The following is a 27536-nucleotide window of genomic DNA, read 5'->3' on the forward strand; positions in this document are numbered from 1 at the left end:
CTCTTATGTCAGTCAGTGGGCCCCCACTTATGAAAATTTCTGGATCCGCCACTGGAAACATGTTTGGACAAGATATATTGAAGAAGAGAAAACTTTGAAAATTTAACTTAAAATGGATACCAAAAATAAGGATTCCATGTAGTACTACGTTTCAAGGATATGTCAGCGTACAAACTAAATGTATCCGTACGTCAAAGATAAAACTCAAAATATCCTCCGACATTTGATTGTATAGCAGTGTATAAACTGGAAGGTCTCTGGGGAAATAGAAAAGAAAACTAGATGCATGGGACATATAACTTTCCAAAACATTACTCATAATCCATCGTTATTAAAAATATGGCTACTATAATATTCTTTAATATCAATATATGCACTGTAAATCAAAAAAGGGTAAGAAAATATCAAAGTCAAACGAACAATTGCTAGGATGAAACCAAAACTAACAAAGTAGCTTTATTAAAAAACCCTAAAAAAAACCACAGCTTATAGTTAGACTAAGGGATAACATCAATGTGTTCAGAGTACAAAGTCCTTCAGAAATGTAATAAAGCTCAGTTGAATCAAGTTTTAGATTACAAAATCAAGTACCATCTTTTTATGATGGACACACGGACGGACAGATGAAAGGACGGCCAGGCAGACGGAGTGATTGACTCATAAAAAAAAACACGTCCGATGAAGGACCCCACCGGCTGAAGTCCAATTTTTCAGACATGAATAGGCCTATTTGAAACATTGAAACATTTTTGAAACATTTTATTTCACTAAAGGCCTCACATGAGGCATGATAGTACAACACTATAACAAACATATTTACAAATGCATGAATAAATGGGAAGGTAAATATCATTTATAAATTGACATTACAATTTTACAGAATTTGGCTAAGCCAACAAGAATAAATTTATCTTTGCTGTTCATTAAATTAGAGAAGCTCATAGTATTTTTCATTTTACAAATATCTGCAGGCAAAAATTTCAGCCTTTCAGCATTAAAGAAAGTACAATCATATATATAATGAACATTTACGGTAATTGCAGGTGCTCGATTATTATCTCCCCTTACAAAATCTTCATTTTTGGAGGTGATTCATTGACAACAGATTTGTTGAAAAATGGAGTCGTAATTTTAAAATTTAAGTTGAATAGTTTAAATCACTGTCCTTAATTGCATTTAAAATATCATCATGTCTGCAAAGCATTTGATGCCAGAAGTCAATGCTGCTGTAGAGAGACTTCTGGAGCTAGGTAAAGTCCGTCAATGAACTGCAGATGGGTACACGACAACTCGTACTTTCGGCAAGTCGCGTACTCAACCAACTCGGTACCCTACTTTTACCAACTCGTAACCATTTTTTATTTGATATAATTTATCAAGTTTATATGCATAGTTATTGTAACTTTCTTTCGTATATCATTATATAGCAAAATACAAATAAAAAAACAACTTTCATTGTTAATAAAATTCAATCATAATTGTTTTAAATAAGCTTATAAAATGCTAATCGTTTATTATGAGTACACAATATGTAACGGGGTGTTATGTGGCTAACAAAACCAATCCAGTAAAAGTTGATAATTTTATTATTGGCACCAGACGTATTCAATATAATGAAATAAACGCCCTACAAAACTTAATAAATACAATTATCGGTCGTCCCACTGTCTGTATGACTCTGTTCAGATCTTAATATTATTCCGTATCATGTCTTTGTGACGTCAAATACGTTGACCCGGCGTTAATAACTTTGACCCGGACATATCAGCGACGTCATAATGTTTGAACGGACGTTAATAACTTTGACCCGAAATTATCAAGTCATCTTTTGTGTGCTGGTGAAACAAAGAAAACACTTCTGAAACACGCAAATATAGCCTGATAAATCGATAATCAGATTATCTGCATATTGATAATGTAAAATATCAACTGCTTGACAAAATATGAAGGCTTTTTGATCTCGTTCACTACGCTCACTCGACAAAAAGCTTCATATTATGTCTCGCAGCTGATATTTTATGATATCAACATGCAGATAACCTGATAATCGGTACTTATAATTATCTGCCAATATCTGTATTAAAATCATAAATATAACATTCAACATATATAAACGCATTTACATAACACAATGCACAATAAAACAAAGTATTTATACATTTTTAATTCTCATATTTTCTTAATCTGTCTGAATTATCAAAAGAAAATAACTTTAACTTTACGAAAATGTTCTCGGAACTTTATCATTAAAAATACACCAGGTCGAATACTCCCGTGAATATGATCAATAAGTACATACGATCGATATTACTGTTATCACGCAATACACATGAAAACTATTATATATAACTCAAAAATATACCTCCTCGTGCAATTATGATTTGCACACATGTATTAAACTAAGTAAAATATAATTATCTTAGTATTCTCGACAAAAAGGTGTCGGCAATCACTGTATGTAAACAATGAATTATTTCTTCACGCTCATGTTAAACTGTATGTATTTATTTATCGTAAAACGGTCCAAATGACAATTCTTCTTAATTTGGAAATACTTTTCAATGTAATAGAATAAAAATAGAACATAGAAAACATTTACACATTAACATGCACATTTCACCAGAAATATGGAAAACATACGCTCACGCTAAAATATTATGTTTTTAAAAAACATTAATATACACATACCAAAATTATGGATTTTAGGCTCACTGACCACTCATACTTGTGCGTCAAGGATGTGCATTCACTGTAAAAATAAGAAACATGCATGCAATAAAGTGTTAGTTTAACAATAATAGCGAATCTCGCATTACTAGAACTAATTTGACAAATGCGCGCTAAATGAACTATATCAAACCGAAAAATACAGAAACCCGACAATAGAAATTATCCTACACATACCTGATATTTTCAACTATAACAACCACATGACTTTGGACAAATCTTCAATACAAAAGAACATCCAACCCCGTCAACTTTCAGCAGCGAACTAACTGGATAAATATCTACCCGTAAAACGAAAACAATAACCAAGCGTGCATGACTAGCGGGAAATCTATACCCGGACTAAACTCATTTGCATAACAATGTAAAGATAATTCACATTATATAAAGAGACCAGTTTCTATACAATAAATTCTAACACTTTAATTAAATGATTAAAACAATTTATTAAAAGATTTAACTGCTATCTTTTTATTATTTATTTTCTGACTTTTATTATTTTTATAGCAATGGTTTCACAATAAATTATTTAGATTTTTTTAGTAACTTTTATTTCATAAAATAAAACACATATATAAAATTATATTCACAAACATCACAAGACCACTAAAAATGTCACTATTACAAATATGCTAATCAGTGGTCATTAGTGGATAACATGTACCTACAAAAATAGAATGGATTGGTTAAAAGTAGTTTAAACAGAGAGAAGTAAATGAAAACAAAAAATTGGTATAAGTGCGGCACTATGAACATCAAAGGCCGTTGATTTATACTTAAACAATCACCATCCTCACCGAAAAGAAAATGCTGGCTGACCCGTGTTAAGAGAGAGCCATATCTCTTGCACGTTAAAGACACCCTTGTAGATTTCGAAAAAGAGTAGGCTAATGCCGCTACAAGGCAGCACTCGCACCCGCAAAGTGGAAAGGGATTAAAATAAGTTGCAAAACTTGTTTCCCAATCCACTATAAATAAATATGTTTAAACTAAAAGAAAATGCATGGCTTAAATGTTGTAAAAACCAAGCTTAGAGAAAAAATATATAAACTATGGTGAAATGTATGATCATCTTCAATTGCAATCATGGTTCGTCCACGTTGTAATGTATGCAAGAAGACTGTTACGATTCGACAAGATGCTTTTCAATGTGACACATGTGACAACTGGCAGCATCGTCTATGTGAAACTGGTAAGTTGATTTATGTTTTATTTGTTTGTAGAAATTAAGCCCACTTACCTTAAACATTCTTTAACCATCGTAATTGTGCCGTGTATTTGCAAATAAACAAGGGCCCTTTCCTAAATGTTATCATATCTTTTATCTTTTTAAAATTGAAGTATAATTGTAATTTTATATATATCCTTTTACATTGTATGTAGTCAAATATATAACAGAAAAAAAGTATTATGTTGTATTCCACATGTTCCATGCAGACTTTCGATATATAAATTGTGTAGTTCTATTCAAGATGACACCTTACCAGATCAACTTACAGATGCTATTGATCAGCCAACATACTCAGTTGTAGATGGTGCTTCTCAGCGAGGAAAGCGTAAGCTGGTTGATGTAGATGGATATACTTACACAGTAAAGGTAGGTTTTATAGTAAATATTCTCTTGACCATTCTATATTGTGTAGATAATTATCTGATTTTTGATAAGCTACAAAAATATTGAGTATGTTTTAATTGTACTGATTAGTTGAAGATGATAATATAAAAAAGAAGATATGGTATTATTGCCAATGAGACAACTATCCATAAAAGACCAAAATGACATAAACATTAACAACTATAGGTAACCGTACGGCCTTCAACAATGAGCAAAGCCCATACCACATAGTCAGCATGCCCCGATAAGACAATGTAAAACAATTCAAACTAGATAAGCATGTATATATATATATATACAGGGGCGTAGCTAGAAAGAAACGACGTGGAAGCAAGTTCTGATGTCAATTTCATCATGGAACACTTTCTCTACAATGAGGGGTTCATTAAGGTTCATCATAACAAACGGACAAATATGGCTGTATTTACATGCCAAAAATTACTCTGAGTACAGACTTACCTGTAAAGTTGGAAAAGTTTTAATGCCTAGCATCCACTAGATATAAAAAAGTTAAATCCATTTTGTGTTTCAGAAAGATAAGATCTCTTTTGGATTTTGATGGGCATTTTTTTTCCTTCATGCAAAAGGTGTGAAAATTGACTAAGTTGTGGAACAACTATGAGATGCTCCCTCAGGTAAAAAACCGGTTTGTATTGTTTTCATTGTCCTTAATTGACCTGGACACCAGGTATCTTCACAACTATAGGTGAGTTAAAGAGTTTATCTGAGTCAGTGAGTGGACAGTATCAAAGTAATGCAGGTGTTTGTTTATTTTTGCACCTTCTGAAGAAAGGAAAAAAAATGCCCAGCAAAAACCAAGAAAGATTTTATCTTTCTTAAACACAAAATGCATTTAACTTTTATATATCTAGTGGATGCTAGGCATTAAAACTTTTCAAACAGCACAGGTAAGTCTGTACACAGAGTAGTTCTTGAGGTAAAAATACGGCCATATTTGTCCATTTGTTATGATGAACCTTAAGGGATGCAAATAAGCTTGATATTTATGTTACGATTTAAAAAAACATCAATATACTAATTTAAGTTGCAGTATAAAAACAATATTTAGTCAATATCACAAAAATAAAAACTTGTTTGTAACCAACGAAGTTCGTATAATATTGTATTAAAATGGAATTCTGAGGTTTTCTATTCTATTGTCTTTGATTCAGGGAGTCAACATGGCAGCTCCTTCATTACGAAATGTCAATTTTGGATTTGACGGTAGCTTACGAGAAAACATGTAAATTAAAAATCGGAAATATTGGGTTTGAGAATTAAACATATTTTTTCTAGCGGTTATTAACGAAATAATTAATGCAAGTTAAAGATGTACGAGAATATTTGAGCTTGATCTAACAAGGAGTAAAAAAGAACAGCTCCACACACGGCATACCAACCCTCGCTTCAGTATTTAAATTAACTTATTTGTCCTAAGCTAACGCTCAGGATAAAATTCGAATATCACGGCCCAGGCCATGTGTAAATTTCCAACAAATCTATGGCTTCCATGAATTATTTCTTCAATAAATCTTCTGAATAGAATAACAAATAAACAACTCATATTTTTGATAAGAATTTACTCAAAATTGTCCAAAATCTGCTCTTTGGGTCTTGGAAGAAAGAAACTTCTCTATTACTTTGTCAATATTCACACTGAAATCCCGATGAATATGCAGTAATGCTATGTAACTGTCGTTGTTCATTGTTGATCGTACATTTGTTTTCAATTACATATGTAGTACCGTGACTGAAAGATCTCCATCATGGTATGGTAGCACTCGAGAGATGTTATAAACCAGCGTACGCGTATGATGGAGATCTTTCAGTCACGGTACTACATATGTAATTGAAAACAAATCTCAATATTGTCTGAGACATACGAAACTGACCTGTCATGGCATCGAGCGACCTTCCAAATTGAATTCGTCAAAATTACATGACAGGTCAGTTTCGTATGTCTCAGACAATATTGAGATTTGTGATATTTCCTACATTATGATGAAGCAGATACAGCCCAAAGAAGATAATACTTGAAGTGACTCCACTTTCCTGTTCCCTTATCATATGGTCTAAAAACGCTAAAAATAATAAGACTGATTTCCAATAATGGTTTGGCCATGGTTGCAGGGGGATTGACTCCGGTAGTTTGTCGACCACTTCGCCTCTGCATATTTAAACGATATCGAAGGGATCTAATAATTCTAATGCCGATTGGTACATCTCATTTCAAACTGATGAACTGTACACTGTGAAATATTCTCCAAAACTACATGTCTTAGACTGAATATAAATTCAAATCTTGTAAAAGTTACCTCCTGATCTTGTAATTTTTTTTTATTTTGAAACCAAATGTCGTTATTTAATGATATATTTTATTAATTAAAAAGTTGACAACATAGTTGTTTCCTTTAACATTCAATTTATAAATTTGGATTTTGCCATTTCTTTTTTGCATGCCGAATCAATGTACACGCAACTGCGTGTAAGTGTATATGGAGCCACGATCTTTTCTGCATGACTCGAACAGCTTCATCAACACTTGTAACTATAGGTTGTCAAACTAATATCCAGGACACCAACAGTCTCCGACATTAAACAAATATTATAATCATAATAGTCTAAGATAATACATGCATCATCACGCGTCGCTGTCCGATTCCAATTGACAACTCATTTCTCTCTCTCTCTCTCTCTTCATTTCTTTTTTTTTTTTTTTTTTTTGTGAAAATGACGTGGATGCACGTACTGTCGTGCTTCCGGGTAGCTACGCCCCTGATATATATTTGTCCTGTATGATCAGATATTTGTAATGCTATTTTTACCCATCAGATAATTGTTGATGAGATTTTTATTTTTTACATATGTATGAAAATGACAATAACTAATTTTTATATATTTAATAAAGCATTCATTATTAATTTCAAAAACAGAAAGGTGATTCAACAACCTGGTGGTGTTCAGTTCGCAACAAGACAACCAGTTGTTTTGCTACTGTCTTACAGAAAGGTGACAACTTTACTGCTGGTCGTAAATCCCACTGTCATACTGCAAACCCTAGTACTGTTACAGCAGTCAAGATTACAGCTCAGGTATTTCTATTTTACTTTCCTTCAATCATACACAATGCTAATACAATAAATAGAATCAGATTATGAATGAGACAGTTGTCCTGAACATGAATGAAATATTTGCCACTGGACGTTAAGCAACCACCACTCAGACTCAGACAAGACAGCTATTCTTTAGATCAACCAAAAATATGTTGATGTTCGCAAGACAAGTGTCAAAATGTATACATTTTTCATTAAAAACAGATTATAATTAACTTTCGTTTTTTTTTTACCTATTCTATTATTTTCATTAATTAGTACTTGTGTATATCATTTTTACATTATTTCTTCATATTTCAGGCTAATAAATCAGGCTCGCCAAGATGTCTTCAGGTCTGCAGGTGCTATTGTAGAGACAGCTATCCTCCAACATTCAGACCCATCCCAACCAGCAGGTAGCAGTATAGAGACGGGGATTTAACCGCAAGTCAACTTATCCGAATGTGTGGTTTGTTGAACGGTCGGTCTGCGGATTAAAAGACATTTCGTTTTCTGAATGAAAACCGCTCAATGGTTAATTATGTGATTGAACAGTATTGAACATTTATTGAACATGTAAACTTTTTGAGATGAACAGTTATATGAAATGAATTTGATTCAGATAAATCAAATTATTTAATGTATTGTTATTCTTATCTGTTATTGATTATAGTATCTAATAAAAAATATATAAATCTTTTGCAATTTGCTTTATACATGCATATGCTTTCTGGTTTCAAAACTATTAGAAATGCATTCAATATACGAAATAAGACATATAAAAAAGAAGATCTCGTATCATTGCTTATGAGACAACTCTTCACAAGAGACCAAAATGACACAGAAATGAACAACTATAGGTAATCGTACAGTCTTCAACCATGAGCAAAACCCACCCATACCTCATAGTCAGTAAAACAATTCAAACCGAAAACGAACTGACTGCCATACTTATATAAAAAAAGAACAAAAAACAAAGTGTTAACACATCAACAAACAACGTGTTTATGGCAATATTCAGTAAAAAATCTCTCCAAATATTCTAAGGATCGAGCACACTTTGACACTTGAGGATTTTTTTTTAGATATAAATCCTATCAGTAGATAAATCAGTAGGTAAATAATAAAATATGAAGCATTATAATGTTAAAAATATTTTCTACTAACACGAAAAAACTAAGACATGTTCAACGCAATGTTCAGTAAAAAATATCCTTTTCATATTCTATGGATCTACCTCAGGGTAAACTGGGATACTTCAAGGAGTTAAAATATCCATATCTATGGATATAAACGTAGAAAACTTATATTATAATGCTAAAAAAATATTGGGTACGACTGAGTAGAAGTACGAGTTGGTAGAAGTATGAGTTGGCTGAGTACGAGTTGCCGAAAGTACGAGTTGACATGTATCCACTGCAGAACAGTGTGAAAAATATTTTAAAATCATATACAATGTATATATACATGTAAGACTGTCAAATTGATAAATCGGTCCTTTCTGAAGTTTCTGGTATGTAATAAAATGTGTGCAGTCACACATGTACAGGAAAGTGAAAGTTGTCTTCACTGGATTATTTAGCTAAAATAAGGAATGTGTAACTTGAAAAATGTTATAACATGTACTATGTCTGATGAATACAAACAAAAACATAGCAAGAAACCCCAAATTATAAAACATAAAATAGTATGGAAATATTGAAAAGGGCACAAGATTTTAACACATTTTGTTGGTAATATACAAATAACAGCAATGAACAGGAATGCATAGAATTACTTATATATGATAATTAAATTACTTTGCTTGACAAGAACTTTTGCAAGTTGATTTAATTGTAGACCTGAAAAATGTAATTATATTAAAACAAAACATGAAAAGTTGATAACTGATTAATTAGAAACAAATTAAAATTCATGACTTTTTTCTCAGATGGTATGTCTGTATGTTTAAGAAAATGATGTTTAAAAAAATGACAGTATATGACTATTTGCTTTGTGTTAGATTTCTTAGCTTGTTATATTCTGTAATTTGTTGACATTAATCTTCATTAATATTTTGAATGATTTTTCTTGCAGCTGATCGCATGAAGTATGAAGAATTTGGATTTCTGGATAAAGATGTTGTCAATATAGACAAAGTGATTGATTCCATGCATGAGCTGGTATGTACATGTAAATATCATGCCATGTAAAATAATACATATTTACTATACCATACTAGATATACCAAACATACTCAACATGTTGACTGACCAGTATACCAAATACAAATTAGACACTTCAAAACTACTGTGAAAGTACTTTTATTTGTGGGGAACCAATTTTCGTGGCTTTTGCGGATGACAACATCCACGAATTTAAGTGTCCAACGAAATAAAACAACCATTATCCAAATAAAAGACATGGAAAGATCCCCATGTAGGTTTGACTACTGATATGATCTAGGGAATATTTTTGAAATCTGAGATACTATAATAGTAGTTACCTGGCAACTATAAGCATAATTTTACAATTCAAGATACTTTTACAGCATTTGTTTACATGTATGTTACTGTTTTCTGTAGATGAGATGTTTATGGCCTAATAATGGTCTGTAATCCGTTGATCACTCTATCTGGGCAAGGAATTGTTTAGATATACAATTCCTTGATCTGGGTTAATTAGTTTGTTCACAACGATTTACACAGGTCAATAAGATTGAGATTGGAAATGGGGAATGTATCAAAGAGACAACAACCCGACAATAGTATAAACAACAGCAGAAGGTCACCAACAGGTCTTCAATGTAACGAGAAATTCCCGCACCAGAGGCGTCCTTCAGCTGGCCCCATAACAAATATATAATTGTTCAGTGATAATGAACCCCATACTTATTTCCAAATTGTATACAAGAAACTAAAATTAAAATAATACAAGACTAACAAAGACCAGAGGCTCCTGACTTGAGACGGGCGCAAAAATGTGTCAAGGTTAAACATGTTTATGAGATCTCAACCCTCCCCTATACCTCTAGCCAATGTAGAAAAGTAAACGCATAACAATAAGTACATTTAAAATTCAATTCAAGAGAAGTCCAAGTCTGATGTCAGAAAATGTAACCAAAGAAAATAAACAAAATTTCAATTATACAAAAATAACAACAGACTACTAGCAGTTAACTGACATGCCAGCTCCAGACTTCAATTAAACTGATTGAAAGATTATGATTTCATCATATGAATATCAGGCACAATCCTTCCCGTTAGGGGTTTAGTATCATACCATCATAACATATATGATTATATGGTATGCAATGTTTACTTTGCAATTTCCTTCAATCCAGGCAATTTGTAACCTTCATTTCTTATGGTTAACTTTTTCAATTTTAATTTTAAGAAAACTAAAATCCACAAATTTAAAAACCCATGAACATGCAAATGTTGCTCAAACCAAGAAAATTGATACCCATGAATTAAAGTATTTCACAGTATATAAATCTAGAAAATAACACAACAAATATGTTTTGCATTTGCTGTTCCGATGAATTGTAGAATAAACCAAACCAAACCAGTCACGTGACATCACTTAGTCTTGATGAACCCTGCAATACATTATTTTTCTACTATACTACGAAACGCAGAAAAATATACTTGTAAATACTGTAGCAACATTAACATGATTAATTAAATCATCTATAAGAATTCAAAACAGTCATGAATAAGCACAAATTTATATTTTATATTTTTTGGCTCATTGAAGCAAATTATTCAAAATTGTTTGTTCAAACCAAGGTTAGAAATACAGGTCAGTTTGCAGAATTAAGGGGAAAATAGGTAATTTGTTGTTTGTTTGCAGTAGATTGTTGAAAAGGATATTTTAAAATATGTTTTTTTTTTTATATATTTGTAGGAAAAGGAAAGAAGAGGGGCTCATGATTTACTAGAAACAGAAACAATACACGCCAGTATTCTCAGACATAAATTACAGTTTCTACCACCATCAATTAAATCTGAGATAAAAGGTAAAATAGACATTGAAGATGAATTTCATGTCCAAATATACTATAGAATACTAAGAATATTGATTTAGTTCAAATTTTTGCTTTTTAAATGTAAAGAATATTTTTTTAAAGTTTCAATTTATTGCAGAAACAATAAAATAATGAAAATAAGAAGAATTCACGTTCTACAAATAAGACAATTTTTTTTAACAATTTCATGATTATTTTAGAAGGATTATGTCTAATTATTGGATTATCAAAGATATGATAGCACTAAAAGTAAGATCTTTTTTATGATTGTAGAAGCTGTGTATTCAGCCAGACAGGACAATGCTGAGGCTTTAGACAATTTGAAAAAGAAGTTAGAATCTATAAATAACAATATAAAATATCTAGAGGAGAGACAACATGACTTAGAGGGTGATTATAGTACCTTACTGTAAGTTTGACTTACTGGACTTATTACATAAACCATTAATGTGTTTACCAGCTTTTATTGCAAATGGTTAACTCCATTTAATTTCCATAGAGCTAGTTTAAAGTCACAAATTTTAGGATCCTTTAATCCAGACTTAACTAATCGATCAGATCGGTAATCGAACAATAATCGATCATATTTGATCAGTAATCGATTGATGACAAGAAGTCATCGATCAGTAATCGATTAAAACTCTCTCGGGAGTGTGATTGATTAGATTACTGATCGATTTAAGATTGATTACTGATGGATTAGTGATTGATTAAAGACAGATTAGTGATTTTATTATTATTGGGAAAACAGTGCTATTCCAGAAATAAGCCACCCCCTTATGGAAGACATCAGTTGTGAAACAAAAATTCCATGAAAATATTTTCACCATTGCCAAAAATTTCTGGAATTCCAGAATTTACTCAGTAATACATGTTTAAACAATATGCAGTTGTAACCAAGAGAAGGGTATCTAAAAGCTTAGTCCTAACATATTACTGATTAAAAACTACATTTTTGTAGGTTTACCCGTTTAATTAGTACAATAACTATGAGGTCTTGAAAGGCTATTGTATTTTTTCTTTTATGCCTTTCATTTACGGATTGCATCAAAGCAAAATTTAAAATAGCCATCCAAGATGTCATAATTATTGATATAAAAACCTAATTATTATATGTGTGCATGTAACAAATTTGGTTGTAGAGGGGTCTAAATACAGCACAACTACATTTTCCAAAAGACCAAAAGAGTGAAAAAATAGATTTAAACAATAACATTTGACTTGAATATAGTAGTATATATATGCTTCCATGGTTTGATAAATATTTGATGTCTTTTAAGGCAGCAACCATTTGATTTTCTAGGGGGGGGGGGCTATGGGTTTTTTTCTACAATAACTGAAAACAAACTTTTTTTTCCAAAAATAAAAAAAATGACCAACAGAAGGGGTGGTCTCTGCTGAAAGTTTCTCTATAATCAACATATCCCCCCCCCCCCCATATCCCCCCCCCCCGAAAATCAAATGGTTGCTGCCTAAGTAAATGACCTTTGTTAACACATGAAAATTAATTTTGACATATAATATCAGCTTCAGACACTTGTGATGTTAAAGATGAAAATTTAAACCAAGTTAATATATATTTAAATCTGTATTTTTCATAAATAAGGATTAATCAACACAAATAAATTGTGCAATTTGAAACTTTAGATGAGATTTAGGTTTTGTCCAAAAACATTATTTACAAATGCCAGATTTTAGGTCACAACTAAATAGCCAGAAAATTTACCAATTAACAGAAAATTGATACATCATTTATTCAAACACACTTGTTTGTCTTCACAGCAGGATATTGTAGAAGACTGACCAGAAATGACCAGCTGTGGACTATTACTCTACTATGGATTGCAAAATACTGATAAAAATAAATAGATTGTTATCAGAGTCAGGAGTCAGTGGAAAACTGTCTATTGACTTTTGAATTTACATACAGAAGATCCCCCCTTTTTTCTTAAATTTCAAAATAGTCTTAATACAAGGCAAAAGTGGAGTATTTGTAGTTAGTGTTTTATTTTCACATGAAAGCATATATAACTAAAGATATAAAGTAAAATGATTATAAATAAGAAATTAAAAATGTTTTTAAAAAGAATTGAGTATGTGCCTGCTGTGTGTGTCTGTCACAAGTCAGGAGCCTGTAATTCAGTGAATGTCGTTTGTGTATGTGTTACATATTTGTTTTTTTATATAAGTAAGGCTGTTATATTCACCTTTGATATGTAGTTGCATAGTGCAACTACAAATCATTGTTCCGGCCTTTCATTGATATTGTGTAGCAAGCTTAGAGTTTTTTCTGAAAATATGTTGATTAAAGAGAAACTTTCAGCAGAGACCACCCCTTCTGTTTATCATTTTTTTTATTACTGTTTTAGTTCATTGATTTTTAGCTCACCAGGCCCGAAGGGCCAAGTGAGCTTTTCTCATCACTTGGCGTCCGTCGTCCGGCGTTAACTTTTACAAAAATCTTCTCCTCTGAAACTACTGGGCCAAATTAAACCAAACTTGGCCACAATCATCATTGATGTATATAGTTTAAAAGTTGTGTTTTGTTACCTGGCCAACCAATCAAGATGGCCACCATGGCTAAAAATAGAACATAGGGGTAAAATGCAGTTTTTGGCTTATAACTCAAAAACCAAAGCATTTAAAGCAAATCTGACATGGAGTAAAATTGTTTATCTGGTCTAGATCTATCTGCCCTGAAATTTTTAGATGAATCAGACAACCCGTTGTTGGGTTGCTGCCCCTAAATTGGTAATTTTAAGGATATTTTATTGTTTTTGGTTATTATCTTGAATATTATTATAGATGGAAATAAACTGTAAACAGCAATAATGTTCAGCAAAGTAAGATTTACAAATAAGTCAACATGACCAAAATGGTCAGTTGACTCCTTTAGGAGTTATTGCCCTTTATAGTCAATTTTTAACCTTTTTTCGTAATTCTCCATGATCTTTTGCAAAAATCTTCTCCTCTGAAACTACCGGGCCAAATTAATCCAAACTTGGCCACAATCATCAATGATGTATCATGTTTAAAACTTGTGTTTTGTTACCCGGCCAACCAACCAAGATGGCCTCCATGGCTAAAAATAGAACATAGGGGTAAAATGCAGTTTTTGGCTTATAACTCAAAAACCAAAGGATTTAGAGCAAATCTGACACGATGTATAATTGTTTATCTGGTCTAGATGTATCTGCCCTGAAATTTTTAGATGAATCAGACAACTCATTGTTGGATTGCTGCCCCTAAATTGGTAATTTTAAGGATATTTTAGTTTTTGGTTATTATCTTGAATATTATTATAGATGAAAATAAACTGTAAACAGCAATAATGTTCAGCAAAGTAAGATTTACAAATAAGTCAACATGACCAAAATGGTCAGTTGACTCCTTTAGGAGTTATTGCCCTTTATAGTCAATTTTTAACCTTTTTTCGTAATTCTCCATGATCTTTTGCAAAAATCTTCTCCTCTGAAACTATTGGGCCAAATTAATCCAAACTTGGCCACAATCATCAATGATGTATCATGTTTAAAACTTGTGTTTTGTTACCCGGCCAACCAACCAAGATGGCCTCCATGGCTAAAAATAGAACATAGGGGTAAAATGCAGTTTTTGGCTTATAACTCAAAAACCAAAGCATTTAGAGCAAATCTGACACGATGTATAATTGTTTATCTGGTCTTGATGTATCTGCCCTGAAATTTTTAGATGAATCAGACAACTCATTGTTGGATTGCTGCCCCTAAATTGGTAATTTTAAGGAAATTTGACTGTTTTTGGTTATTATCTTGAATATTATTATAGATGGAGATAAACTGTAAACAGCAATAATGTTCAGCAAAGTAAGATTTACAAATAAGTCAACATGACCAAAATGGTCAGTTGGTCCCTTTAGGAGTTATTGCCCTTTATAGTCAATTTTTAACCTTTTTTCGTAAATCTCCATGATCTTTTACAAAAATCTTCTCCTCTGAAACTACCAGGCCAAATTAATCCAAACTTGACCACAATCATCATTGATGTATCTAGTTTTAAAATTGTGTTTTTTTACCCGACCAACCAACCAAGATGGCCGCCACGGCTAAAAATAGAACATGGAGGTTAAAAGCAGTTTTTGGTTATTACTCAAAAACCAAAGCATTTAGAGCAAATCTGACATTGGTAAAATTGTTTATCTTGTCAAGATATATCTGCTCTGAAATTTTTAGATGAATCGGACAATTCGTTGTTATGTTGCTGCCCCTAAATTGGTAATTTTAAGGAAATTTTGCTGTTTTGGGTTATTATCTTGAATATTATTATAGATAGAGATAAACTGTAAACAGCAATAATGTACAGCAATTTAAGACTCAAAAATAAGTCAAATGACCAAAATGGTCAATTGACCCCCTAAGAAGTTATTGTCCTTCATAATCAATTTTTAACAATTTTCATAAAATTTGTAAATTTTTACTAACATTTTCCACTGAAACTACACAGACAAGTTCATTATAGATAGAGATAATTGTAAGCAGCATGAATATTCAGTAAAGTAAGATGTACAAACACATCACAATCACCTCAACACAATTTTGTCATGAACTGTCTGCTTCCTTTGTTTAATTCACATATACCAAGGTGAGCGACACAAGCTCTTTAGAGCCTCTAGTTTTTATAATTTTGAAAAATTTGTTAATTTGAATTTAGATTTTGTGTTTTTTTTATTTTCTAACTATTTCAACTTATTTTAATAAATGTTGAATTAAGTGTTTCCTGGTAGAATTTTGTCTTATAAGAATATCAGTTTATATGTGAGGTTTACTTGATGATGGTCATTAATTAGTTCTGCACAGTGAAATGTTTTGAAGGAATTGTGACATTCATACAAACTATTTTATAGGTCATTTCATTAATTCACCAATGTTCTATTTCTTTTGAATCCTATGGATAGGTTTTAATGGGATATATATGATACACAATGTAGCACCTATTGAATAATCTGTTTTAATAAGATGCCAGTATTTCCTGAATACTTTTTGAAGTTATTCTGCTTGAAGATGATAATATGTAATAAATGATACATAACATCTATTTTAAAGTTTTTCCTTTTTCTTAATTTTATCTTTTCTGTCATGGAATTTGATAGAATTTGTTTTACCAATTTCAGTTAATAAAATAATCTTTCAATAAAGAGTCAGGTTTGTGTTTTTATGTAAATGAATACCTTTGCCTGTAATATAGGATTTAAAGTTCCAAATGGGTTGGTTTTGGATTTTATGGAGATGTTGGAATTTTTCCGTAACACCAGTATTTTCATGTGTTTGTCTTTGAGTATTTCAAGGTCTAGAAATTTTATGGAATGATTATTGCATTTCTGAGTAAACTTTAGCAGGTAGTGTTGTTGAATAAATTGAGTGGTAGGGATGAGCTGGTCACCATGGTCACTATTTTGAGCTCTATTACATATTTCATGAAAAAATCTTGAAATTTAGATGGAGGTGAAGTTTTCAACTTGCCTGTTTATTTCACAAGTGTCTGAAATTAATTAGATGTCAGAATCTTATGATGTTTGTTAATGTTTCCATCAGTGTGGTCAAATCAATTATCTCTAAATCAATGTTCCCATGCAATCTTACTATTTATTTGCTGTTTGTGCTTTTGATCCTATTATTTTGACATTTTAACCTATTTAACATTAACAATATATAATAATGAAACATTACATTACTACAAATGTATCCTGAAAAGAAATTCTGATGTGTTTAGAAGAAATGGCAATGTATCTTTCATTTGTTAAATACATGTATTATACTTTAAGTTTATCTTATTTTCATAAAAAAACCCACATTTATATACTTTCATGACAGATTTACATTTTTGATAAGTAAAAATGTGATATGGGAACGGTTGGGTACATGCTGGATCCAAATTCTCATAGAAATAATGTTGTACATCATATATAATTAGTCCAAATAATTATTACATCTTGGAAGGCTATTTTAGATTTTGCTTTAAACCTTCCGTCATTGAAAGGCGTACAAGAAAAAATACAAAAGCCTTTCAAGATCTCATAGTTATTGTACTAATGTGGCGTAATCAATTCCATCTAAGATTTGATGGTCAGTTCTTAATCAGTTTAATGATCTTTCATCTTGTTTAATGTGACACTTTATACGACACTTTAGTTGCACAGTTGAACTGCAATAGTTTATCCAAATAATCTAAGACATTAATCAATGCCTTACATAAATTAAGAACATGTTTATAGTACGACCTTGTGAGAAACTTTATAGATTTGGTCAGTTATATTAGCTTGAAGTAACACGTTGTTTTTAGAGTGGAATTTAGTAACGTTTTATATTGGAAGTTTTATATGTGAACCATCAAATATATATTATATATACATGTACTTTTTTTAAATACGATTAAACATGTGAACATCAACTCTGTGACTTTGCGGTGATATATATATACTACATGTATAGCTAGTTCCCTATATTAATGGACAAGATGCTGTTCTCGTTCCCGGATAATGACAAGTAGTGCCAACACACAAAAACACACAAGAGAAAGCCCCGTTGTTATATCAATATACACGGGTAAACCTACAAAAATGTAGTTTTTAATCTGTAATATGCTAGGACTAAGCTTTTAGATACCCTTCTCTTGGTTACAACTGCATATTGTATAAACATGTATAACTGAGTAAATCCTGGAATTCCAGAAATTTTTGGCAATGGTGAAAATATTTCCATGGAATTTTTATTTCACAACTGATGTCTTCCGTAAGGGGGTGGCTTATTTCTGGAATAGCATTGTTTTCCCAATAATAATTAAATCACTAATCTGTCATTAATCATGCAATTTCTAATCCATCAGTAATCGGTCTTAAATCGATCAGTAATCTAATCGATCACTAATCCATCGGTAATCGGTCTTAAATCGATCAGTAATCTAATCGATGACTTCATGTTATCAATCGATTACTGATCAAATATGATCGATTAGTGTTCAATTACCGATCTGATCAATTAGTTAAGTCTGGTTTAATTAACGCAAAATTATGTCTAGAAAGTTTTCGCCAATAAAAAAACTAGCATTTTAAATTTTGATTATCGTCTCCTCGGAGACCATATTAAGAATTGAACAATGGACAGTCAGTGCGTGAATGCTTCTTACTACCTGATTGGAAGATATTACTAGACGTGAATAATCAAAAGTTTATTGATTGGTTAGGACAATTCAAACCTAGTAAATGTCCTTCAATCCCGTAGAGTATTGGATTTGTCCTCACTATTTTAGCAATTAGAATTTGCCTGGTCATTAATCATGCATATTCATGATATTGTTACACAGGTAACTTTTATCTATAAATAGCCGAATCTTGTGGAGTTTGGTAGCATGTGTGGTATAATTTTTTGATTGATGCATATGGCTATTCTAAATGAATTAATCTACAAAGCAAGAACACTTTCCATTTTCTTCAGCTAAGAGACGGCTAGCCTTTTTTGAAAGGGTAATACTTGTAGCATTATTATACCCTCGCTTTAAAAAAGGGGGGTATACTGTTTTACCTCTGTCTGTCCTTCAGTCAGTCTGTCCGTCCCATGAATATTTTTCATAACATTTTTCCCAGGAACTACAATACAAGTCAGCTATACCGTGTGATGCGTTTTCAGATTGATCACTTTACAACTTCCTGTTTACCGAACACTTGTATGATTTTACACATGATAGCCAAGTTGAAAATTTTCATAACATTTTTCTCAGGAACTGCAATACAAGGATTTCTGAAATTTGGTTTCAGGATTTATATAAGTCAGCTATACAGTGTGATGCGCTTTCAGATTCATCACTCAACAACTTCCTGTTTACCGAAGACTTGCATATTTTTACATTATTAATATCATCCACTTGCAGCAGGGGTATCATCAGTGAGCAGTAGCTCGCAGTTTCACTTGTTTAATTCAACATTTCCCTAGGATGGGAGGTCACAGAAACAATGTCTTTTTTTAATATAAATTTGCTGCTTCTTCTTTGCAAGCAGCATTATGGAGTAAAAGTAAAAACTGGTCAGCTCGAAGTCAGAATAATGTGGGAATTAGCATGTTCATAATGTGGCTCAGCATGTAGGTCTTGTACCAGCAGGGTTGATATTCCCATTATATTTTTAAAGATGTAAGATTGTGTATAAAACATTCCCCAATAATCTTTTTCTTTCAGGCCAGAAAGAATTTCAGCATCAAAGGAACATGAAGATATCATTCAAGAACTTAATGAGAAAATGGCAGAGAAAGCTGGGTTTGTTTTAAAAAGAATTTGATGTATTTCAGTTGTGTTGTATAATTTGTTGATACCAGTTATGTTATTTGAGATGAGATGAACTAGTGTGATTGGTTAAACAGTTTGTGTGTTCAATCTTTCAACAAACAAAATTTGACTTATCTTAATACTGGTAAAGTGTTATAGAATTATGAAAATACTGCAAATTTCCACACAGATTGAAATTACCAGAGTTTCATTAGAAATTTTCTAACTATCACAAAATGTTTTTTACCTGAAATTTCAAGGTGAGAAGGGGTGTGTAACTATAACTATCAAAAAACAAAGGGTACAAATTATTGTTTTTTTGTAATTGGTACACATTAATGTGTAGTTGTTGTGGATACAACTTGTGTATTTTCATGGCTATATGTTTCTGTGTTATTGTTGTGGTAAACAACTTGTGTAATTTGAATGGATACAAGTTGGGTTTCTTGTTTGAATTGTTTTACATTGTCTTATCGGGGCCTTTTATAGCTGACTATGCGGTATGGGCTTTGCTCATTGTTGAAGGCCGTACAGTGACCTATAGTTGTTAATGTTTGTGTCATTTTGGTCTTTTGTGGATAGTTGTCTCATTGGCAATCATACCACATCTTCTTTTTTATAGTATTTTGGTACAGTTTTGTGGGATTATTGGTGTTGGTACCAGTTATGTAAATTAAGTTCAAAGAATAAGGACAATGTCTAAAAACCCAAAGCCACGGCAGCTGGATTTTTGTTTCCAAAATATGATTCTTATACTTAAATAGGAAAAAGTTATTATTTAAGATATAGTTAAATTGTTTTAAAACCCATTCAAATAGTATAATATCATGTCATGATCTTATTTTAGACTTCAGATTGTTCTTAATGAAACAAGAGACCAAGTGAGACAGACAAACCAGAATGTAAGTTTCATGTTTCGATCATTATTATTTATTTGCTATTATGTAAGTTTTTAGTCTATTTTATTCAATCTTTCAACCTCAAATTATTAGGGACATATATTGAAAAATTTTGAAATAATGAGACTTTACAGTAGAAGAGTCTTAGACCATGTATTGGTTACATGGCATAAAGTTATCTCCACTTGGATACATACATGAATGTTTTGTTATGCATTACTACACACATAAGTATACTTATAGACAGACAAACTTTCCTGATCTATAAGTTATTTCCTTTCAGGAGAGATGTTGACCTGTATCATGAAATCCTCCATTGTATAAAATTAAAATTAAACCTCAGAACAGGCATTCAAAGGAGTTAAAATTCCATTTAGCACTGTGTTTGTGGCGCATATAAACTAAGTCAAAACCATAGTATATGACATTGAAAATTACATATGATTCGTTATAGTAGTGCTTTTGTGCTTACAATCTCAGGGAGATTTTGAGAAGTTTGCAGGATTATTTAAGAATTGAATGCTTCTTTTTGTAACTTCATTGGGGTGTTAAAGCGTTGACTGAAGTACATTTTGTATAAAGCGCCGCAGCGCTTCATTCTAAAAATGTGCGCACGGTCAACGCTTTTACATTTTTTAGCTTTGATCATGAAAACACGAATTTTATAATTGTTTTATTTAATTTAAGTGTGCACTTTATTGTGGGACCACGTGTTATCATGAATGAAAAGTTTTATTGAGTAATGTAATTGCTTACCCAAAAAAACACGAGATGTGCAGTTAACCATCAGAATAAAAAATTATAATGAAACATACATCTAATGTAATTATATGTGTTTAATTGTAGTTTTTGTTTGTTTTCAGATTGTAGATTTAGAAGATGGTATTTTACAATTGAAAGAAGATTTAATTCATGAAAGAACAGAGGCTAGACATGAGAAAAAGAAACTTAAACAACTTGTTGTAAGTGTCTCAACCACAAAGTTAACAATATCTTTCCACCAAAAGGACAAAAATGTAAACAACATTTGTAAACCAACTTATTTTCAAGAATAATTTATTTCACATTTAGTCCTTATTATTCACAGGGATTTAATTATACCCCCGCTTTGAAAAAAGGGGGGTATACTGTTTTACCTCTGTCCGTCAGTCCGTCCGTCTGTCCGTCAGTCAATCCGTCCCATGAAACTTTCGTCACATTTTTCTCAGGAATTACAATGCAGGGATTTCTGAAATTTGGTTTCAGGGTTTATCTAAGTCAGCTATACCGTGTGATGCATTTTCAGATTGATCACTTGACAACTTCCTGTTTACCAAACACTTGTATGATTTTACACATGATAGCCAAATTGAAAATTTTCGTGTGATGCATTTTCAGATTCATCACTCGACAACTTCCTGTTTACCAAACACTTGCATATTTTTACACTTTTAATATTATCCACTTGCGGCGGGGGTATCATCAGTGAGCAGTAGCTCGCAGTTTCACTTGTTTTGTATTTTTCAAATTTGCACGATGTTGTTTTAAATATTAATGATGATTAATTTTTCATCATTTTTCTGAAAAAAAGTAGGCAAAGGTTTGACTCATTAAATGGGAACTAAATGCACAAAAAGACAAAGAACTAATCTAAGAGCACTCAAAGTAATACATGTAAAGTATAAAATGTCATTTTTTGTTAATTTACATTGTTTTAATTTCATATTGATTTTATATTTTTTCTTATTTCAGTCAGACACAAATTCAAAAACAAAAATGCAGAAAGAAGAAAATGTTGTTATGAAAAAGTAAGTTGTTGTTTAGAACTTGTTATCTTAACATATGACAAAAAAATAATAAACAATTAAATACAAACACCTATTCCACGTCTAAAATAGATTTTTAATGGTGTGCAGATGCATTTTGTTGTATTTTGTCGGATTTTTTCACATATTCTACACAATAGAATTGAGAATGGAAATGGGGAATATGTCAAAGAGATGACAACCTGTCCATAGAACAGGTAACAGCAGAAGGTCACCAAAAGGTCTTCAATGTCGGGAGGTGTCCTTCAGCTGGCCCCTAAACAAATATATTACTACTTCAGTGATAATGGATGTCATACCAAACTCCAAATTATACACAAGAAACTAAAAATAAAAAAATGCTTCATGTACACATCTGATTTCAATGAATGTTGCAATAAATGCACAGTTTATTATACCCCCGCTTTGAAAAAGGGAGGTATACTGTTTTACCTCTGTCTGTCAGTCAGTCCGTCCGTCAGTTAGTCCATTCCATGAAACTTTCGTCACATTTTTCTCAGGAACTACACATCCACCCTTTCTGTAATTTGGTATCAACATTTATATATGTCGGCCATACTATGTGATGCGTTTTCAGATTCATCACTTGACAACTTCCTGTTAACAGAACACTTGTATGATTTTACACATGATAGCCAAGTTTAAAATTTTCGTCACATTTTTCTCAGGAACTACAATACAAGGATTTCTGAAATTTGATTTCAGGATTTATATAAGTCAGCTATAAGGTGTGATGCATTTTCAGATTCATCACTCAACAACTTTCTGTTTACCGAACACTTGTATGATTTTACACATGATAGCCAAGTTGAAAATTTTCGTCACATTTTTCTCAGGAACTACAATACAAGGATTTCTGAAATTTAGTTTCAGGATTTAAATAAGTCAGCTATACCGTGTGATGCGTTTTCAGATTCATCACTCCACAACTTCCTGTTTACCGAACACTTGTATGATTTTACACATGATAGCCAAGTTGAAAATTTTCGTCACATTTTTCTCAGGAACTACAATACAAGGATTTCTGAAATTTGGTTTCAGGATTTATATAAGTCAGCTATACCGTGTGATGCGTTTTCAGATTCATTACTCAGCAACTTCCTGTTTATCGAACACTTGTATGATTTTACACATGATAGCCAAGTTGAAAATTTTCATCACATTTTTCTCAGGAACTACAATACAAGGATTTCTGAAATTTGGTTTCAAGATTTATATAAGTCAGCTATACCGTGTGATGTGTTTTCAGATTCATCACTCGACAACTTCCTGTTTACCGAACACTTGCATATTTTTACACTATTAATATTATCCACTTGCGGCGGGGGTATCATCAGTGAGCAGTAGCTCGCAGTTTCACTTGTTTACATCTAAATATTAACAGCCACAGATATGTCTGTATGAATCTATTCAGCTGGCCCCTAAACAAATATATATATTACTTCAGTGATAATGGATGTCATACTAAACTCCAAATTATACACAAGAAACTAAAAATAAAAAAATGCTTTATGTACACATCTGATTTCAATGATTGTTGCAATAGATGCATAGTTTATTTACATCTAAATATTAACAGCCACAGATATGTCTGTATGAATGTATATATTTATTCATATCTAGTGCAGCTATGAAAATTAAGATTTATTGTTGAATTTGTTTTACAATTGCATAATTTTTTTTCTAGGGAATTAGATCTTATTCATGAAAAACTGGTAGACAATGAAGGCCAACTAGATGCTGTGAGAAAGGTAAGGTGTTTACTGTATAGCTTCTAAATTCCATTTAACTAATAAAAAGCAAAATAGAGAGAAAAGTAGTATAATATTAATGAACACATAATTCAACTTTGTTTTGATAAATCTGTAAACATATTCGATTCAGTGATATGTATGGAAAATTTAAGCACCATATAGTTTTTTATGATTTTGATGGAAGATAACAAGGGCGACAACTCATAAATTTATTATCTGTTGATTTATTCTTCGTTGTCTTCTCATTGTCACATTGGGGTTGGAAAAAACATGTTTCCATGGTAGTTTCAAGCAATTTGATTTTATTACATTGTTATTTTTTGTTTATTTATACAGAGTTTACAAACATATGAAGATTCAAAGGCAAAGTTAGAAGCAGAAGAAAGACAATTAAGTGACCAGTTAGCAAATAAACTCAGACAAAATGAAGCATTGAGGAAAAAGGGGTATACTATTAACTTATGATAAAAATACTGTTGGACTTGCACTCAAAATACATTCATCCTACCCTCAAAACACATACAGACCCACTCAGAATCAGAAAACAAACAATCAAAATGCATGATTTTGTGTTTCTAGTACACATTTTGTACTCCCAATATTGAGTAAAGTTTTATCATTTTTGAATAATATGCATTTTTTCGCCAAATTTTTGAAAAAATTTCAAATTTGGTTGATATGCAACCTTCACTAAAATGAAGCTTAAACCAAGATCTATCATTGTTACATATGAAAATTAATGAAAAATGCATGATTCTAATCTTTTCAGGCTCTGAAATGTGGTGATTTAGCTGATTTTTGAAAGATTTTACCACGCTTAACAACCAAAAAATTGTTTCTCCGTTACCATGGCAACCACTCATATTTTGCCACTCAAAATTATTTTTTGAGCGGTATTCATTTATTGCTCCTTCTAGGCCAATTATAGAACAAATCTGAAACCTTCATGTATCGCACTCTGCCTGGTTCTTACAAAGAGCTGTACTTAAGTGCTAGAATTTTTCCTGTTATGATACAGAGACCATTACATTAATAAATTTACATTTATACAGTTAACCAGTGAACAAACATGTGCAATTTTGGCATGATGTCCTACTGATACTTATTCCAGATCTTGTTTTTACTTTTATAAAATTATATTGGTGTTGTATTTTTCAGTGTTGCAATAATTAATGAAGATATGAAGTTACAAAAACAATATGAAGACACAGAAAGACTTTTACTGAAAAAGTTCAAAAAGGTATTAAATGATATTGTATTTAAAAAAGAGGGGGGAAAGATACCAGACGGAATTCAAGCTCATAGATAAAAAAATAAACTGACAGCGCCATGGCAACATACGAAAAAGACAAACAATAGACATACAAAAATCATAACATAGAAAAATAAAACTAAGCAACACGAACCTCACCAAAATCTAGGTGTGATCTCAGGTGCTCCAGAATGCTAAGCAGATCCTGCGCCACATGTGGCACCCATAGTGTTGCTCACGTTACTACAAATAGTTTATTTCAGAAGTCACATTCCTGAGAAGGGAACGGGAAGGTGGTAGTTACGACATTAAGAGCATGGTTTAATCCAGAACCTGTTTTTCCATATCTATTACCCTTTTCAAAATGTCAAATCAATTTAATCCCAATTTAAAAAACAGAATCAGAATAATCTTCAGTCCTAAAATTGTCAAAACTAAAGAGGGCCAAGTTTATAATTTGGTTATAAGTTTATATACCAGAATTTTTTTTATTTGTTTGATTTTGTACTCATTGTTCAGTAGTAAGTCATGTAACGTATATCAAACCAATTGATAAAATATTGTTTCATGATTGCATAATTTTTTATATATTCAAATATGACATTGTCATTTTAGCTTGAAACAGAAACACAAAGAGAAGATGATAGAAATTATGAGCTTGAAGGACAAAAGCTGGAATTGCATAGTGGCAAGTTTTATATGTTTATTTATATAATTGCCAAAAATTGATATATAAATAAAGCTTTCACAATGATTTCTTTTTAATCGAATACAGAAAAACTTTGTTAACAACACACCTAAGAACATTGTCGAAACCTAGTTCATTTTCTGTTAGGCTAATATATACCAAACCTTATTTGCATATAAATCAGATTTGATATTTTTGATATCTCATTACATAAATTTTCTGTTAAATGAAGATCAGGTTCAAAAACAGAAATGATATGAAAAAGTAAAAGCTCTAAGACAGAAATCAAGAAATTTAATCTCTGCAAAAAAAACCTTTTGCAGCATCAGATGACTCAAATGACATAAACATTGCAAAATTTTCTGAATTTACAGTAAGTAACAATTTTATCAGTGTTTTTTTCTCCTCTGTTTTAAGACCTTGAAGAAAAAATGTTACAAAGACAGGAAGATTATGAGGAAGTCAAAGCTTTAGATGGAGCGTAAGTATTTTTAGTTTTATTTGAATTTATCATAATTCAAGTGATGATAAATACAAACTGCTCCAGATCCTTTTGAATAACATGAAAATGAGACAATATACCAAATTTATAGAGTAATTCAGGACAGTCATCCTGAGCTCACTAAATATTTTATAATGAAGAACTGAAAATGACACCATAATGAGAGCGTGAGATTTTCTCTAAAATCTGAGTGCAATAGAATGTGAAAACAAAGATTAAAATCTCTCTGATTCCTTGATCACAAAACAGTTTTGATTTGATTTGATTGAGACACCAGAATGAAGTTGGTAGATCAGCTCTACAATATGTCTGCCTTTTTCAGATCCTGAAAGTGAGTTGACACACACACCACATTTCCCTTTTCCAGTTATTGACAGTTGATTGACACACACACCCTGTCTGCCATTTTCCAGAGTATGACATTGGATTAAGAAAACACACCCTGTCTGCCTTTTTTTCAGAGTCTGACAGTGGATTGACAAAAATGCCACATCAAAAGCAAATTTAACATCTTGCCATCATTAGAATGCAAATGTAAAAGGTCTGTTTCATCTGTTGACTTCTCGTTTCTAGACCCAGACAGTTGATTATCAGTAATAAAGTCATATGCACATTTTACATACAGCCACTATTTGAATCCAAACTAAAAACGAAATTTCTTTTTTATATAGTTTGCAAGATCAAAAAAGAGAACTTGGTATCAAAGCTGAACTAGTTGGTAAGATGCAGGCAGAAAATGTAGAAATGGCTGACACAATGGAAAGTCTAGCTGAATCTCACAAGTAAGTTACTCCCCTTTGTAATTTGTAGTGACCTCCCTGACTGAGCAGGACATTGCCTCAGTGTTTTCATCAAAAATTTCCCATATCATTCTGTTTATCAGGGAATTATGAAATATCTT

General features: G+C 31.7%; 2 protein-coding genes across 3 annotated transcripts in view; both read left to right on the forward strand.

The window, feature by feature from the left end:
* The first annotated feature begins 1095 nt into the window (after window positions 1-1095).
* The window catches only part of LOC134710676 (myosin-9-like), a 47014-nt gene continuing 20573 nt past the window's right edge, over window positions 1096-27536 (forward strand). For both annotated transcript variants that reach the window (XM_063571062.1, XM_063571063.1), the window contains exons 1-14: window positions 1096-1250; window positions 9511-9596; window positions 11323-11434; window positions 11717-11852; window positions 19649-19726; window positions 20583-20637; window positions 21498-21596; window positions 22366-22421; window positions 24127-24190; window positions 24530-24639; window positions 25352-25433; window positions 26061-26133; window positions 26551-26614; window positions 27307-27417. In XM_063571062.1, the coding sequence (XP_063427132.1) occupies window positions 1190-1250; window positions 9511-9596; window positions 11323-11434; window positions 11717-11852; window positions 19649-19726; window positions 20583-20637; window positions 21498-21596; window positions 22366-22421; window positions 24127-24190; window positions 24530-24639; window positions 25352-25433; window positions 26061-26133; window positions 26551-26614; window positions 27307-27417 (1187 nt within the window). In that variant the 5' untranslated portion in view covers window positions 1096-1189. The remainder of the gene's footprint in view (window positions 1251-9510; window positions 9597-11322; window positions 11435-11716; window positions 11853-19648; window positions 19727-20582; window positions 20638-21497; window positions 21597-22365; window positions 22422-24126; window positions 24191-24529; window positions 24640-25351; window positions 25434-26060; window positions 26134-26550; window positions 26615-27306; window positions 27418-27536) is intronic.
* On the forward strand, window positions 2193-8692 carry LOC134709297 (uncharacterized). Its single transcript, XM_063569462.1, has 4 exons — window positions 2193-3919; window positions 4200-4324; window positions 7276-7434; window positions 7756-8692. Exons 1-4 carry the CDS (start codon window positions 3814-3816, stop codon window positions 7852-7854), a joined length of 489 nt encoding a protein of 162 aa, XP_063425532.1. The 5' UTR covers window positions 2193-3813; the 3' UTR covers window positions 7855-8692.

This window comes from Mytilus trossulus, chromosome 3, assembly GCF_036588685.1.
Source record: "Mytilus trossulus isolate FHL-02 chromosome 3, PNRI_Mtr1.1.1.hap1, whole genome shotgun sequence".
Classification (NCBI taxonomy): Eukaryota; Metazoa; Mollusca; class Bivalvia; order Mytilida; family Mytilidae; genus Mytilus; species Mytilus trossulus.